This window comes from Camelus ferus, chromosome 31 (genome assembly GCF_009834535.1).
Source record: "Camelus ferus isolate YT-003-E chromosome 31, BCGSAC_Cfer_1.0, whole genome shotgun sequence".
NCBI lineage: Eukaryota > Metazoa > Chordata > Mammalia > Artiodactyla > Camelidae > Camelus > Camelus ferus.
Window position 1 is genome coordinate 18798796 of NC_045726.1, and position 17043 is coordinate 18815838.

At 55.3% G+C, this 17043-nt stretch overlaps 1 protein-coding gene and 1 long non-coding RNA gene across 2 annotated transcripts; one reads left to right on the top strand and one right to left on the bottom strand.

Moving 5' to 3' along the window:
• Positions 1 to 1307: 1307 nt before the first annotated feature.
• Positions 1308 to 12473, bottom strand: NXNL2 (nucleoredoxin like 2). Its single transcript, XM_032471022.1, has 6 exons — positions 12205 to 12473; positions 11758 to 12093; positions 5795 to 5959; positions 3451 to 3640; positions 3075 to 3262; positions 1308 to 1983 (listed from the first exon to the last, which is right to left on the bottom strand). The coding sequence occupies exons 2-4, from the start codon at positions 12057 to 12059 to the stop codon at positions 3502 to 3504; spliced, it is 606 nt and encodes a 201-aa protein (XP_032326913.1). The 5' UTR covers positions 12060 to 12093; positions 12205 to 12473; the 3' UTR covers positions 1308 to 1983; positions 3075 to 3262; positions 3451 to 3501.
• LOC116660789 lies at positions 5957 to 11741 on the top strand. Its single transcript, XR_004316423.1, has 4 exons — positions 5957 to 6392; positions 6579 to 9310; positions 11060 to 11200; positions 11367 to 11741. It is a non-coding gene; the product is annotated as an uncharacterized LOC116660789 (long non-coding RNA).
• Positions 12474 to 17043: the final 4570 nt, after the last annotated feature.

A 17043-nucleotide genomic window follows, 5' to 3' on the forward strand; every position in this document is an offset into this window, starting at 1 on the left:
CCTCGGACCTGCTTTGCGGAGGAACAGAACTGAGGGCCTGATTGAAGGGCCATGGTGTCGGGTGGACAACCGTCCTGGAAGGTTCCGCCCACTCCAGTCTCCTCTCTCCCCTCTGAGCCCAAAGCTGCCAGAGATCCCCACGCTCTGTCCCCCCCCATCACAGACCACTTAATGTCACATTTAATGTCTGTCATCCCAGAAGCTTGCCGAACGAATGGATGAAGTGTTAGTGTTAGTTAACATCCAAAGCCTTGAATTAAGGTAATGCATCCTTCCCCAAACCAAAGATTATTGGTAACAAGTAAAATCATCATGATGCGCAGGTAAGCAGACTAAAGGTAATGACTCTTGTTTCAGACAGGGAAAACCAGTAAAAGAACACAGGAAAGAAAAACGATGCATCTCATTCCTCATCACTGAGAAAGCCAAACCCCAGATCATAGCCTTAACCCGGGGATTCATATTTGCCTGGAATAATAAAAGATGACGTAGGATGGAGACATGGTCCAGCGCATCGCTGGCCAGCCTCCTCCCCGTTACTCCACAGCCGGAAAGAGAGAACATTCTCTTTACCCCGGAAGACTGGCCCCTTCCTGCAGTCAGAGAGCCCCCCAGGTCGGCCCAGCCCCGCACGAGGAGCGGCAGCGTCAGGAGGAGGAAAGAGATACACATGGAAACAGAGCCGCTGAAACCCACTCTAAGTAAGGAGAGGAACTGAGAGGGGGGAGGAGGGGCGTGGGGAGCAGGGCTGTGCGGGAGTGGGCGGGAGGGCCTGGACGGAGCTTTGGGGAGCAGAAGCCAGGGGGCTTTTAGATGCGTAGTGGGGGCTGTGGGACGGGTCTCCTTAATGACTTTTCAAATGATGTAAGTAACAAGTGAAATCTTCTAATTACTATGAGCCGTGGGTCTCTGAGGGAGCCTGCCCACAGGGATACAGGATTACAGGTGACTTTCACGTGGAGTAGAGAGAGATGGTCCAGGATTTTAGGCCTGAGACTCGCTTCTGGCCGCACCAGGATTAAAGGCCTTCTTTCAGACCCCAGTCGGGGCACGTTCTGGGTGTGACGTGGCTGGGTCCGGCCCGGCGCCAGTGCCCCCATTCTGCTGCCGCCACCACAAAGGCAGAGGGAGACTGCAGAAGTAACACTGAACGCGCAGTCACAACTGCGGAGGCGTTGCAGAGAACGGAAGTTCACATTTAAAGAGAAAACCAGACTTACGCTGCATCTTGGCAGTTCACTAAACCAAATAAAATTTCTCAAAGGGCTGGTCCTTGGGGCGCTGCAAACTTAAAGCGAACTCTTCTCAACCCTCAGGCAAACAGGCAGTTTGAACACTGGAGTGTAATTTCACTCCCCGACAGAGACATTAAAATGACAGCAAAGGGGTGCTTTAATGATGGGGAAACAAAAGAGGGACCGACCAGAAATGTCTGAGGCTCTAAAAGTGACAGGGGGCGGTGGCTGACCCCGCAGGCCCACACGTGGAGGACCCCAGCCAGTGCTGGGGAAGTGGGACTGGTTTACACCTGGGGATCCTCAGAGGCCGGGGACCCTGTAGCTCCAGACGCCCCCTGAGGGGACACACGGCACATCCGAGGACCATGGGATGAGTTCAGGAAGTCGGTAGACCTAGACTCCCTCCCCACCCTGCTGCCCTGGGTGACCCACCTCATCACCTAGGGGTGGCTGGTGGGCTCCCGTGGTTGGAGAGGAGAGCTGGAGGAGGGGTGCCGAAGTGAAATCAGGTAACCAGGGGAAGATGTGTGCCCCCCAGCAGCCCCCAGAGTCCAGGCAGCCAACAGCGGACGAGAGGACGTTTCCTGATCAATGTGACCAGCCTGGGAGGAGAGTCTCACCAACAAAATGGCGCCACAAGGTCACCGCCACGGGGAGCTCACAGTTACCACCCACTGGGCTCCGCTCAGCCCCCTGAACCCACTGGGTCCCACTTAAGAGGTGAGAAGACACTGCTTTCGTGGATCTAGAACAAAATACAAGAAAGAAGGAGAGAAAGGAAGAGAAGAGAGACTCAGAAGACACTTGTGGGGTGTGTGTGTGTGACTGTGGTGTGTATATGTGAGTGTCGTGTGTGTGTGTGCGTGCCAGGGGGAAGTACTGGCGTGTGTGGTATGTGTGCCATGTTTGTGTGTGTGGTGTTGTGTATGTTTGTGTGGTGTTGTGTGGTGTGTCCATGTGTATGTGTGGTGTGTCTGTGTGTGGTATGTGGTATATGTCTACATGTGGTGTTGTGTGAAGTATGTATGGAGTATGTGTGATGCATCTGTGTATGCTGTGGTGTGTGTCTATGTGTGGTGTGATGCATGTGTTGTGTGTGTGATATGTATGATTGTGTGGTGTGTGTGGTACTGTGTGTATGAGGTATGGTGTGTGGGGGTTTGTGTATGGTATGTGTGTGGTATGTAGTGTGTGTGTCTGGTGTGTACATGGTATGCGTCTGTGTATGGTATGTATGTGGTGTGTGGTGTGTCTGGTGTGTGATGTGTGTCTATGTGGTGTGTGTGGTGGTGTGTGTGGTATGTAGTGTGTGTATCTGTGTATATGGTGTGTACATGGCATGGTGTGTGTAGTGTGTGTCTATATGGTACGTGTATGGTGTGGAGTGTGTGTGGTGTGTATGTGTATATGGTGTGGTGAGTGTGTGTGGTGTGCAGCATGTGGAGTGGGTGTGTATGTGCATTTAGGCTGTGTGTCTGTGTGGTGTGTGTGTGTGTGCTCTCCTGGTGGCTGCCCGGCACAAGAACACACCAGTGAAACCGTGGGGACCTCCGGGGTGACCCATGACCCTGCAGGAAGAGTGTGGCTGGGCATCCTCAGGCTGCAGCCAGAACTGCCTGCTCATCGGGCAGCCTGGGTGTGACAGGAGACGCCACAACCCTGGGCTCCATGCAGTGACTTCAACACGGAGAGCAGTGCTTCCCTAATGCGGCGCACACAGACACCCGGGGATCCCAGGGAAAAGCGGGGCTCGGGCTGGGCCACTGCTGGGGTCTGAGTGTCTGTGTGCCCCTAAGGTTCACGCGCTGCAGCCCCCCCCCCCCAGTGTGATGATACCTGGGGGTGGGCCTCCAGCAGGTGCGGAGGGTTGACGAGGCGTGAGGATGGGCCCCGGTGGGACTAGTGCCCTTAGAAGAAGAGACGTCAGAGCTCTCTCTCTACTTCCCCACGTGTGCGGGCAGAGGAGAGCCCTCGCCAGGAATCCACCGCACACCGCCGTGATCCTGGACTTCAGACTCCAGCACCTGAGAAATAATTATCAGCGGTATTTTGTGGGGGTGGCCCGAGCCGACCACGACAGCCAGGATGCTGCAGGTCCCACCGCCCCCAGCCCGCACTTAGGGCTGTCGACAACCATCGTGCTGCTGGTGGTCCAGGACCACAGGAGGGCCTCAGGGGTGCAGGGTAAAGATGGGAAGCAAAGAGTACTCACAGGGAGCGCACCGGCGGGGACTTCAGTGGGACACACACGTGTGCAGTGGCTTTACCTTCGGATGACAGGGCTTTCCGCCTGCTTTTCTGCAGTGAGCACGTTTTGCTGTTGTAATACAAGTGGCCGAAGGCACCCGTAGAAACAGCAACCAGTTCCATTGTTCTCTGATAAAAGGTTGGAAATACTCTGCCTGAATTAAAAATTTTAAAAATAACTGTAAGGGATGTTAGAATAGTAAACAGAATGTCTTCTGGGAACAACAGTGCTGCACAGGACACATCACTCTCCCAGCCTGAGCCACGCCCTCAAGGAGGAGGCACGTGCCCTGCAGGGCTGGGGCAGCTATGGGGTGGCCTCCGCCCGGGACCCCTCCCTCCCTCCTCTGTGGAATGCTCGCGCCACACGCAACCCTGGAGCGGCTGCTGCTCCAGCCCCTGTCCCTCGTGGCGACGAATAAGCGTGTTTACCAGGAGGGGTGTACCTCTACTGTTTAGGAAGTCTGGTTGTGGTTGACACACACTCACATGTGCATGCACAGTTTGTGGATGTTGCACCTGCAAGAGATGCCCACCCACCCCTAAGAATGTACGATTTAAAATACAGTAATTGTGGGGGTAGGAATAGCTCAGTGGTAGAGTGTGTGCTTAGCATGCATGAGGTCCTGGGTTCAATCCCCAGTACCTCCATTAGAGAAATTAAAAAAAAAAAAGTACAGGATTAGATCTTACATGTTTTCACCACAAAAAAGAAACGGTAACCACATGATGTGACAAAGATGGTAACTAACACTATGGTGCTGGAAAAAAATACCACGATTAGGTGTTTGGAGAAGAAAATTGCACTTTTTATACTTTATTTCTGGGGCAAATAATGAAGGAGTTAGTTCCACCAAACATGCCTTTAGTCAACCCCTGGACCCCAGTGACGCTGGGTCTCAGCCTCTGTGGTGATAATCTGACTGGGGGTGAGGGGGGTCAATAGGACTTCACCGTGGGGTCCCCAGTCCTGCTCTAAGGAAGCCAATGGCGTGGCCTCACCCTTGTGGATTCAGCAGTCACGTCCTGGGTTCAGCAGGTGGCCCGCACTGCACCGCAGAGGGCCTCGTTAGGGGAACTCAGGGATTCCTGCGTCCTACAAGGGACACTTTTGCTCCAAATTCCCAGCTGAGGGACCCAGCAGGCCAAGTGGGCGGCAAACGGAAACCGGGCCAGAGGTGGGTGCCCGGTATTTCACGATTCCAGTTGTGTGGATCAGAAGGCGGGTGGCCGTCTCCAGCAGGTGGACCAGCAAGACGAGAGGCCGGGGCGCTGGTAACGGGCCCTGCTCACAGCCCTCTTGCTATCAGTAGATTGTGTGAGGATTTTGTTTACCTGGATTGATCGGCATCTTTGAAGATGTGGAGGTTTCATCTTGAAGACGTGACTACGCAGCCTTGAGATTTTCTTTTCTTTCTAAGATACTATGATGCTATTTAAAGGAAGCGTAAGAAAACAAAGGGGAAAAAGTGCCCCAAGAAGATTCAATCAAAAAAAAAAAAATGCCATATGACATCATTTATATGAAGAATCTAAAAAATAGTAACAATAATAATGACACAAGTGAACTAATTACTATTTTGATTTCTTGAATATGTGTAAGCGCATCTCACTGTCCATTATGATTGGATTTCCGCCTTCTGTTGATTCTTATTTTGTGGTTGGCTTTATTCCTTTGATAATTATGTAAGTTTAAAAAGCTAAAGACCTAACCTGTTCTTAGAAACAGTAATTAGTACATATATGAAAACTAAAAAATGTGCAGGGTACTGTTTGTATGTATTTACACGCAGTGTAATGTGCATGTGCGGTCGGACTGTAATAATTCTACATAATAAAGCTGGAAAAACAGAACGGAGCGAGCGGGGTATTCCTTGAGCACTTCCCGCCTAAGGGCGCTTGGTCCGCCAGAAGAAGCAAGGAAATCGGGACTCCGGGTGCAAATAGGTTTGTTTATTAAAGCAAATAGATTCTGCAAATGTTAGTAATAGATACAGTTGTGAAGCATGTCATTAAAATAAAGACGTCTCCAGAAAAGGTATCAATAAATGCGTTTCTATACCCGAGGGGCTGTGTGGATGCACGTTTCGCGACGCTTTCCGGCGGCCAGGTGTGAAACCGCCCGCGCTCTCGCGGAGGGAGCGGCGCCGACAGCAGCGCGGGCAGCCCCCCCGCACCGCTGCGGGGCCCCCGAGCCGCGCCCGCCCCCTACGGCGGCGGAGCGGGCGGCGGCGGGCGGCTCCCCGGCCCCGCTGGGCGCGCGCTGAGCGGGGCGCGCCGGTCCGCGCCCGGAGACGCCCCCAGCTCACCCGGAGAAGTTCTGGAAGATGTCCGCCGCCTCCGCCCAGTTCCGGAAGCAGGCCGGGCCCCGCTCCCGGATCTGCCTCCGCCCCTTGTCGGTGATGACCTCCCCGCTGGGCTGCAGGATCAGGAGCCTGGGGGTGGCGGTGACGCGGTACCTGGTCCTCAGCTCACTGCGGGGGAGGAGAGGGCGGCCCGGGTCAGCAGGCCGGGCCGGCTGCTGCACGCGCGGGGGCCTCTTCGGAGCGTCCCCCGCCCTCGTGCCCGCCCCGCTGCGCCGGGCGCCCCGCTGCGCCTCTTCCCTCCTCGCTGCCGGCCGGCCGCGCCCCAGCCGGGGCAGGCCCGGAGGAGGGGCCGCAGCGACGGGCCTGTTCGGCACCTGCGCGGCGCGACACCGCAGCCGCAGCCGCAGCCACGGCCGACTGCCGAGCACCTGCGACGTGGCTGGGGTGCCTGAGGAGCGGAACTGCTTGCCTTAGTTGACTTTAAATTTAAGGAGCCACAGGTGGCTAGTGGCTGCCCAATCGCGCAGTGCAGTTTCACGCCCACAAATAACCCCACGAATGTACATGCTCTCCTGCATCTCAAGCGGTTGAACTGTGTCAGGTACGTATAATGGTAAAAGTTTAAATTCCCTGAGCTCCAGAGAAACGCAAAGCCTTGCTAGAGTTCCTCCCTGCGGACTCAGGGACACACCGGTCAGCGCTGTGCATGAAACCTGTCTTGGCTACGTTTACCGTCGTGTGTAACCCCTCGAGAAGCCTTTTTACAAAACTACTTGTGTTCTTTTAGGGAAAGAAGTGCCCTCGTTCTCAGTTCTGCAAATCCTCATAACCCTCGAGGGATTACTGCCCTCAAGACAGGACAGCTGAGTGAAAATCCCGGTCCTGGACCACGGCGGGCTTGCCGTGGCCTCGCGTTAGCAGTAATCTGCTTTCCCTCATCTGTCGCCCTCCGGACTGCGAACTGGAGTGGAAGGAAGGACGCACCTGAGACCCTCCTGTTACCAAATGTCCCCGTGACACCTCTGTCAGGGTCTTCCTGCTGCTGCCCGATATCCAGGTCCAAGACAGATCTTCATTCCAGCAGGAAAAAAAAAATAAAAAAGAAAAGCCACAGTGCCTACACCCAAGGAGGAGAGACTGCACCTTGTTTCCAAACGTCTATGAAACAGTGACAAAACCAGCCATGTCCCCAGTCATAAAGGGATCTTAATAAATTGTAAATAATCAATGGTACACAAGCCACTCAATCGGACCATAACATAATGCAGTTGGAAACCAGTAAGAAATGTTTGGAATGAGTTAAAAACGAAACAACCGTGTGTTATATATGAAACAGCCATGCAGACACACAAAGCAACTAAAGCAGGGCGACGCGGAGCACACCGCGGGCCCCCAGCTGCAGGTGCTATGACACAGTCGAGAGGGTCGTGTCTCAGACACTCACACCCAAACCTGAAAGGCCTCTAAATGGGTGAGTTCTGTGTTTAATTTGAGACGCTCAAAAAACCATGATGGAGCAAACACAGGGGAAGTAGAAAGCAGGCAAAGGACGGAGGCCAGAGATCACCAAACTAGGAAAGGAATCAAGGTGGGCTGAGCGATGAAACGAGACCCGTTCTCAGAAACGACTGAGAAGCAGAGTGAGGTTCTGTCAAGACTGACAAGGAGAAAAGGAAGACACGGTTGTATCAGGAACCAGGCGAGGCTTTGAGGAGCGGGGAGGAGGTCTGACTAGACTTCCACTGCTCCAGCTTACCTTCAGAGTCACCAAGTGGGCCCTCAAACCCCCACCCTGGCAGCCTTTGCCTGGGGACAGCTGTAACCTTGGCGCCAAGCGGGAGAGGCACCCAACCGCCTTCCTCCCCCGAAGTCACCTCCCTCCCCTCTGGGCGCTGTGTCTAGAGAGAACAGGCCAGGCCTTAGAGAGGAAAGAGCCTTGCTGCTGGCAGAATGAAGTGATAACTGAGCATTTCAACCATTCGGGGGAAACCCGAGAGCCTGGCTCCTCCTCGCCCTGGGTGCCGCTGCAGTGTTGGCTCCCCCCACCTCCACCTAATGCAGCACATCCTTGTCCCTGGCACAACGGCTTCTGGGTTGTCATGGCAACTTCTGGCTCCAGTCTCTTTGCATCTCAGCCACGGGCAGATTGTTACCAAGCAAATCTCTCTACTTGCTCCAAGCATCCATCAAACGAGCCCTGCAGGCGCCAATCGCCGAACAATTCTGGTCCAACCTTAGGGGCTACAGAGAGACCCCAGTCCCAGACACACACTCCTAGCACAGCAGTGGCCTTGGGCTCGAGCTAGAGGGCACAGGCCTTTGGGCCAGAAATGCTCCTAGTGTCCCCCGGGGCATGAAGGAGGAGGAGGAACTACCAGGCAGAGAAGTGGGGGCCCCAGGGTTGAGGGGATGTGGCATGTGTACGATCTTTGGAGGTGGCAGAGTGTGTGGAGTATTCTGGAACATCAGTTGTGCAGTCTGGCCAGAGCATGGGGGAAAGGGGCCAACAGGAAACAAGGTGCGTATGGGTCAGATGTGGGAAGGGGGCCTGCAGGAGACATGGGCTGAGCCCTGTGGACCACAGGAAGTACTGGAGAGATGGGACAGGGAGAGACGGGACCAGACCTGTGTTCAACGAAACGAAGCAGGTACCGGAATGAGAGTCCATCAGATGGGACACCAAGGCCCAGGGGCCAGTTAGCGTATTCTACGGGTCCAGGGCCTTAATGAACAAAGTATTAATGAGCAGGAAGATAAAGGAAGCACTGGAGAGTCGCAGACTCAGAGGATGCAGTGCCTGGATGGGGTCGTGTTGAGACAGGAGGGGCTGGGAACCTGGAGTGGGGCAGGGGTGGAGAGGCAGGCTAGACGCTGGGCGTAAGCACCGGCTGTAACTCACCAAGTGAGTGGCTCTAATGGAGTGGTCCTCTATCCCCAAAAGGAAGCCATGGCCAGCTGTCTTTTCCATCCAGCCAAAATCTGTTGGCCTGAAGCTGAGGTGCTCCATCCACCTGGCCCATGGCCAAGGGCAGTGGTCAGACCCAGAGAATGCAGACGCGGGCAGGTCCACTCCAGACCTCCTTGGGGTCCACCGACATTCCAGAGCCCACGTGGGTGTGAGTGTCATCAAGGAACAATCATAAAATCCATGCAAACCCACTACTGAATGGGGCTCGTGTGCCTGGGAGCACGGGACAGAAACTCCTGCTGGCGAAGCTGGAAGCTGTTGCCAATTCTCGGGCCCTTAACAAAGGGAAGGAAGGTGGCGGGATGGAACTGTGCCCATCGAGCCTGTCCCCTCACTCAGGCCTCTGGTCCACCTGCACACGGGCACCTGGGCAGGACCTGAGAGCGGGCCCTGTGCCCGCACTGCCTTCAGCTGAGGGACGTCAGTAAACACCGGCCTCTCAAGGCAGAAGGCGGCAGTCATCACCGGGTCTCGTGTGGGGCTGCACTGGGCAGCCGAGCCCTGGGCAGCCGAGCCCTGGGCAGCCAAGCCCTGCGCAGCCTGGAGGACAGGTGAGTGGCCCTCGGCATTCTCTTCCTGCAGGTGCATCTGCAGCAGAGCTGCCTCCGGCCATGCCCGGGCTAACCCCGTGGGGGGTCTGTGATGGTTTACCTCCTTCTGAGCCTCAGGCAGGTCAGAGGAGATCCGGGAGACACGGGATGGAGCATTTCGGCCACTGAGGGAAGACAGCCCATGACTGACGGGTGCCTGCTGTCCGGGCCCCACCTTCTCACAGCCCCAGCTGAACACCACGCCTTGCACACATTAACAACTTCCCAAAAGGCTGTCTGCAGACTTCCCACCTTCCGTAGGTCTCGTTCGTGGCAGCCATTTCCGCTTCTGCCCGTGATCTGATTCCAAAATGCAGGCCAGGATTAGCAGAATTTCGGGCATAGCTCCAAAAACTGCCCCCAGAATACTGCATTTCCTAACTTACGAATTGCAATGAAAGGGTTAACAAAGTTGAGCCTGGGAAGGGGGAGGCACAAAGAGCTAAATTCTCCCCACAGAGCACCCTCAGATTCCTCTGAGGTCAGGATGCCCAAGCACAGTGCCCGCGCCCTGAACTGCTGAGCCCCTGACCCAGTAACCCAGAAAAGCAGAGGGAGCGGGCACGTCCCCCACCTCCACCCCCACCCCCAGCGAAGCGGTGCAGGGGACACCGAGGCTCAGTGTCCCACAAAGAGGAAGCCAGAGCAAGAAAGGACAGGTTCCCGAGCCAGGAACACCAGTCTCTGAGCCTCCACAGCGCATCTGTGAAATGGGCTACTGATGCAAAGCACTGACACGCCCGCTACTGATAGGGCTCTGAATTCGCGTATCGGCTCAGGGCTCCTGCGTCACGTGACGTGTCGTTGTCCTCGGACTGCATACCCTGCCCACGATCATGCCACGAGCAGGTCCCAGAGCCCGGGCTCTTTGCCTCATTACCAACTGCTAGTCCTGCCACTTTCAAAACTAAGTGTGTTCTTTCCAAAGCTGTGCGTAATTTGAACGCTAAGCAAATGCAAACTCATTTTACAACCACCACTAGACGTGAAGCTACATGAGTCCTTCCGCTGAGTAACACGGTCACTTGGATTTATTGTCGATGAGACTTTCTCAGTCCTGCCAGTGAATGAGGCCTCGGGAAGCAGGCACCCCTGGGCCTCATATCTTACCCGACAGCACCAAAAGCATGCGCTGGAGGAAAACTACTCCTCCAGGGAACTTTCCAAAGTTAGCTCCCATTTTTAATTGTCCAGAAGGAACGTCATCTCAGAATAATTAATCTGGGGGGAGGAGGGTAATGTCACAACTGAGTACTAATCCTCAGAGAAATCAACACATACTGCTTTAAAGCAAATCCAGAAATTCATCTCCCTATCTACTAAGGGGATGGTGGGGTGATGCACTTTGTGAGGGGCAAAAACCCTAAATCTGGACTCCTATGCCACAGGAGATGCCGGTATGCTAGACAGTGGGTGTCCATGCCATCTTCCCCTCTGCCAATCCTCCAGACCGCCCTCCTCCTCCCCAGACCCTCCCTCCTCCCCCCTCCGCCTCCCTCCTCCTCCCACCTTCTCCTTCCTCCTCCCTCCTCCCCTCACCTTCTCCTTCCTACCCCCTCCTCCCCTCACCTTCTCCTTCCTCCCCTCCGCGGAGCCCATGACCACAGCCACTAGAGCACTAGGCTCAGTTTCTAGCTTGTTCACAAACTCCAAAACCCAAAATAGCTGAGGGCCTAACCCTAACCCTAACCCTTTGTCATATCTTTTCAGAAGCAGGGGTGGGGCAAGATCCCTTCAGGGAGCAAAGATTTTTGTCACCTTTGACATCCGTCCCCTCATAAGTCCAAGAACCTGGTTCTTCCTACAGGAGCTGGAGATGCTTTTATGAAGTTTCAGTCACCGTCAGTGAAGGTAAAACCGCAGTGTGGCCGGCTCCGGGTTCCCCCAGCCCCTTGAGTCCTGGCCCTTCCCCCAGCCCGTGGCCCGCAGCCCCGTCCTACCGACCCACGTCAGTCAGTCCACAGTCCCCAGCTCTGACCTGAGCGGCCTTTCTGAGTCTCCCTCTCCTTCTTTCCAGATAAGGGGCCACAGCGTCTTCCCTGCGCAGCAGGGTGGGGCGTCCCCGGGCTGCTGTTCCCAGAGAGGGCTCCCTGGACCACAGCATCAGCATCACCAGAGCTCCTTGGAAATTCAGATTCCCAGAGCCTCAGACCCACCGGCCAGAGACTAGGGTGGGCCAGGGTCAGGCTCACCAAGCCCCCTGGTGATGCAGGTGGATGAGCCCCATCTGCCAACCTTTAGAGCCTCCCTGGGAAGCTGAAGCAAGTGACTTCCATGTAGCTGAGAGAGGGCCGAACGGATTAGGGAAGGGGTCGGGGTCTCAAAGAGAAGCGCAGGGACCGGGACTGGGGCGCGGGTTGGGGGCGCGTCCGACGTTCTCCCAGCACCTCCCCACGGCCCCCACTCACTGCCGGTAGGGGTCGTGGAACGGCAGCGCCAGCCAGGCGCCGTGCAGCTCGCGCATGAAGGCCAGCATCTCCTGCGCGCTGCCATCGACAGACACGAAGACCACCTCGAAGGGCGCGGGTGGCCGTGCCTCGTCCACTAGCTCCGCGTAGAAGTCGCAGAGCAGCGGCGTGAAATCGCGGCTGGGCGCGCAGCGGCCGGCGGCGAAGTACAGCCCCACCACCTTGTTCTGCAGCGCCGCCTCGGCCTCCACCCACGCGCCGTCGCAGGTCACCAGGCGCCGCCCGCCGAGCACGTCCACCATGGCCGGGCGCGGGGACACCCGTCCAGGAGGACACCTGCGGGGGAGACGCCGGGCGGTGAGCACGGGCTCACGGACACCTGCAGAAAAACGCGGCGGAGATGGGCAGCGATCGCAGGCGGCTGGTCACCTGCAGGCAGACGGTCACCTGCGGGCGGGCGGCGGTGTCTGGCTCCCTTTGCACCTCCGGGCGCCCGAACCTCGGCACGGGGCTGAGTCTCCGCCTCCAGCTGGAGCTGGGACGTCCGCACTGGGGACAGGGGGTTCGTTCACAGATATCCGCAAACCCAGATGCGGCGACTGCAGCAGCGCCACGCAGAGCACCCGCCTCCGGGGAGCCAAGCCGCCCCGCCCCCTCGCCCTCCAGCCCCTGCGCCCCGCCCCGCATCCCCACGTGCTCCTCTGCGCCCGGCTTCGCCTCCCACCCACCCGTGCAGCTCTGGGTCCGGCGGGGCACGCCGCCTCTGCGCTCCCGGGCGGGGCGCCCTTCCCCCCTCCCCCAGCCCCTCCCTCGCACCCGCCCCAGAGCCCCTCCAGCCCCGCCCTCGCCCCATCCACCTTGCGCTCGCCCCACCCGGCGCTCCATCCCTCCCTGCCTGCCCCACGGGTCTTGCCGCCGCCGGAGGTTAAGATCGGTTCGACCTTCAGGAGGCAGGGATGGGGCGATGGGGAGACCTGGGCCCCATTCTTTCAGGGGGTTTGCCCTGCAGTACTACGCCCAGGCTGGGAGAGTGCCTGCAAGAAATCGAAGGCGGTTCTTAAAGAATTTTTCATTCGGAGACCCAGGGTATTAATGTGCCCGAATCTGTCAGAGGAGGCCCTGGGGTTCAGCGGCGAGCGAAACAGCTTCAGCCCCCTGCCCAGGAGGGCTGAGGCACTCGCGTGGGGCGCAGAATTTAAAGGATTTAGCGCTAAAAAAAACAAAAAACAAAAAAAAAACCAGTGATCAAGATAAGCAGTATTTTAATGCAGTATTTTAAACTTTAAAAATTAATGTAAAAGAGTTCATGATGAACAAAACATCAAACAGGTAAGGACCGGATCCCACCCCGTCCTTGGACGCCGACCGCAGTCCCCTCGCCGGGAGCCCCGGGCCCCGCGGAGGAGGGACGGGCAGCGCGGCAGGGAGGCAGCGGCTCGCGGGCCTGAGCCGCGCTGAAGGCTGGGTCGCCGGCGGCTGAGACCCGATCTTCCTCCCAGCGGCCGGCTGTCCCTCGGCTTCCCAGGGAAATGGGACGGAAGTGCGCGGACACTGTGCACTGCTAGCCCAGCCTGCCGGGCTGGTCGTGTAAATGCGCTTGGCAGAGCCAGGGCTAAGGGGAATTTCTGCTGGAGGACTGATGCTGCTCCAGGAAGCGCGCTGCCAAAGCCCTGGTTCCCTGTCCTCTTGGAAGACTCAGGGGAATTTATAGGCCAAACGGAGAGAAAAAAAGAGAGGCACTATGAGCACTGTACATCTTGCTTGTGGAGGTGCCTGACTTTTCTTAAAACTCAGAAATAAGACCAAGGTAGCCAAACTCTAAATATCATCAAGTCTGCATCTTGATCTGTTCGGCTTTTCTTCTTTTATCACAACAGTGAGCAAAGTAGAGAACATTTCTTTAGTGATGGTGCCACCTGCCCACCGAGAAATCCCCAATTATTTGCAGAAATACTGTGTACCCTCAGAGTGCTGGGGGAGGGGGGCATGCGCCTTCCTGGGAGAATGGCCCCACTCGGGTACCATGGTGAGGCAGGGACAGCCCTCCAGGGAGGGGAGATCCTGGGGAAAGCAGCAGGCCAGCACCCCTCCTCTACAAGGGACCCTCCTTCTGTGGCCCCTCTGAGCATCTGTGTGTGTGTGTGTGTGTGTGTGTGTGTGTGTGTGTGTGTGTGTGTGTGTAAACAGGGGACCTTGCCCTAAGAGCCCTGTCACAGGGACGCAGCTCAGCTCATTCTCCAGCTCTGAATCTAATGCATGGTCTCAACCAGTCTTGGAAGGAACTCCCCAGGGCCCTTCCTGAAGCATGATCTTATGTCATTTGCCTCTGACTGCATCCCACTGGCTGATCCGTAAGGTGGGAGGGGGCTGCTGGTGCCATGAGAGGCAGAAGGAAGCCCAGGACCCTCTCCTTGCCTCTTTTGGAGCCAAGTCTCCTATACATTGTCCTCTGCTGAGCGCAGGAACAGCCACCAGTGCAGTCCTGGACACAGGATTAGGAGGACTCCTAACCCCGGCTGGGACATCCAACATAAGTTCATCGCCCACTTCCTTCGAGGGCATCAAATGGTGCCTAGGGCTCTGGCGTCTGCTAATCAGCTTTATGTGTCCTGGATAATCTCGGTCTAGCTGGGCAGCATTTTCACTCCATGAGGGCCTTCTCACACCTGCCTTCCCCACCCAGCCCCCACTCCCTGACGCCTGCCACCACTTTAAAAATAGTTTGCAACTTACATACGCCACCCCATCATCCATCTCCTGCCTGAAGTTAAGGGCGGCCTTTTCCGCACTTCCTCCTGTCTGATAACTTCAGTTCTGTCCATGACTCTCCTTGCCCGAACTTTTGACAGGCTCCTCTGAACCCTCTGCTCTACTAGGCCTTTCCTCCGGGCCCGTCCTTAGCCTGCCTCAGCCCACCTTAGCAAAGAATCCTGCTAAGTCATCCCCCACTGACCAGCCTGGCCTGCCTTCAGCAAGAATCCTGCTAAGTAGCAAGAATAGCTCACCCTTGATGTCTCCTCTCAGTGGGTTTGTTACTGGAGATTAGGTGGTTTTGTTGCCGGTGGAGGCAACCGGTGCTCCAGGTTCTTGTCCTGTCCCAGAAAGAATTCAGAGACAAGACATAGAGGTTAAGAAAAGTAAAGTGAGGATTTATTAAAGGATGGATAGCACACTCAAGGGGAGAGTGGGCAGGCCCAGGTGAGCGGCTGCCCTGAGTTTCTTTGGCAAGTTAGTTACATAGGGTGTAAAAGTGAATGGGCGGAATATTCATTGGGGAGGGAAGGGTCTGGGGTTGCATTCCCTGATTATCATCCCAACTCCACCTTCCCCAAGGGAGGAGGGGTTTTTGTCCTTATTTAGTCTGGATCCGAAGTGTCATGGTGTTGGTGCATGATGGGTACTTCTGATCTGCAAGGCTAATCTTATTGAAATGAGGGCATAACGAGCAAAAGGTTACATTCGGACACTGGAAATTCCTGCCTTTTCTGACATTTCTTTGTTGGTCTCAGGCCAAAAGTTGTGGCCTCTCATCAACCCAAAGTTTCCTGCTTTTATTTCTCTGCCCAGGGACCCCTGGTGCTTCCATGGTGTATGTTTTCCAGCATTTGGCCTGTGCCCCTCCTTTCTGCCCAATTCCTGCCATGTGGTCTGTGTCCCCCTTTCTCTGCTCATTTCTAGCTCTCAGCCTGCTCTAACATTCTCACACAGGAAAGAGGTCAAGAGTGAGCCATAGCCGAGTGACTTTATTTGTGGAGATACACACCCCCTAGGCAGAGTGCAGGCCATCCTAGAAGGCAGGAGAAGTGGCCTCAGGGTATGGGGTGGTTAGTTTTCAGGGGCTGGGTAATTTCATGTGCTAATTAGGGGGGGTTATTCCAACAGTTTGGGCGAGGGGTGGGAACTTTCAGGAACCGGGCCCCACATACTTTTTGTCCTTTTGTGATCAGCCTGAGAACTGTCATGGCACTTGTGGGTGTCGCATTAACAGCTAATGTGTTACAATGAACCTATAATGAGGCTCAAGGTCTACTGGAAGTTGAATCTTCCATCATCTTGGAACAAGTTGGTTCTAACCAGTTTATGTCCTATGCTAAATTGCTGTGTATTTTTTTTAATGGTTGTGCCCTGCCCCCTCCCCTCATCTCAGTTTTCCATCCAGTGACCCCCAGTCCCTTTTCTTGCCCATAAACTTCCACTCGTCCTTGCATTTGGAAATGAGCTCCACTCTTTTCCCTGTTGCACTAGTACTGAGTGAAACCTGTCTTAGTTGCCTTTAACTAGTGTCTGGCTCTATTTCTTTTGAGCAGTTATCAAAGGCTGTGACACCTTAGTTGGCTTATTACCATGGCATCAACTAAAGGCAGGGTGTTTCCAGAGCTAACACTGGCTGGGTACATGGGGTCGTCAAAGGCTCTCTGGGGTGAAACACTACAATACAATTATGGCTCTGCCTTTCTATGTTCAGCATGCAAGCTCCCGCCACTTCTGAATGGGGCTGTTTCTCACTAGAGAAACTATTCTTCTAAGCAGGAGTATTTGAGAAGTCCCCAGGTCGGTGCACCTCTTCTCAGGCCCGCTTTTGCTGCCCCATGCCAAAAGAGGAGTTTGTGAAGGACGTGGGGCTCTGGGCTGCCTGACATGAAGTTGACTTTTTCCTTCCATTGCCAAAATGTACAAATGATGACTCATTTCTTTCCACTACCACTTATGAATACACAAATAGAGCTGTGGAAACTTTCTGCTCTGATCAACATAGCAAACAAATTAGACATCCCAGTGTGCAAATATCACATTCTGAATTTCCTGGCTTTAAATATTCGTGCTTATGTCACTTATTTTCCTGTATTTTAAATATTTGTTCCCAGGGACTGGTATCATGAGGTCTTCGTGACTCATGTTCAAAATCGTGGTTGGTCCACGGCAGGGAAAGGGCATTGAAGTGACAGGCAGAAGCCTGGGTTTGTCAGTGACAAGCCGTGGGGCCATGGGCAGGTCATCCCAAATGGGCGCTGGCTTCTCAGAGATGACTTAATGGTTAGTGGCCGAAACAGACCTAGTGTCGGACTAAAGAAATGCCCCTTGGTCCCACCAGCTTCTTCCCAGTAATGCTTTGAGGTGATTCGAGAAGCAGTTGGATTGCTCTATCGGATGGCTTGGAACAGAAAGTGCAGGGGCGGAGAGAAGATGGCAGAGTGTCTCAGTCAGCTCGGGCTGCCATAACAAAGGACCACCAGCTGGGTGGCTTAAACGGCAGAAACCTATGTTCTTCCTGGCTTTTAGACCACC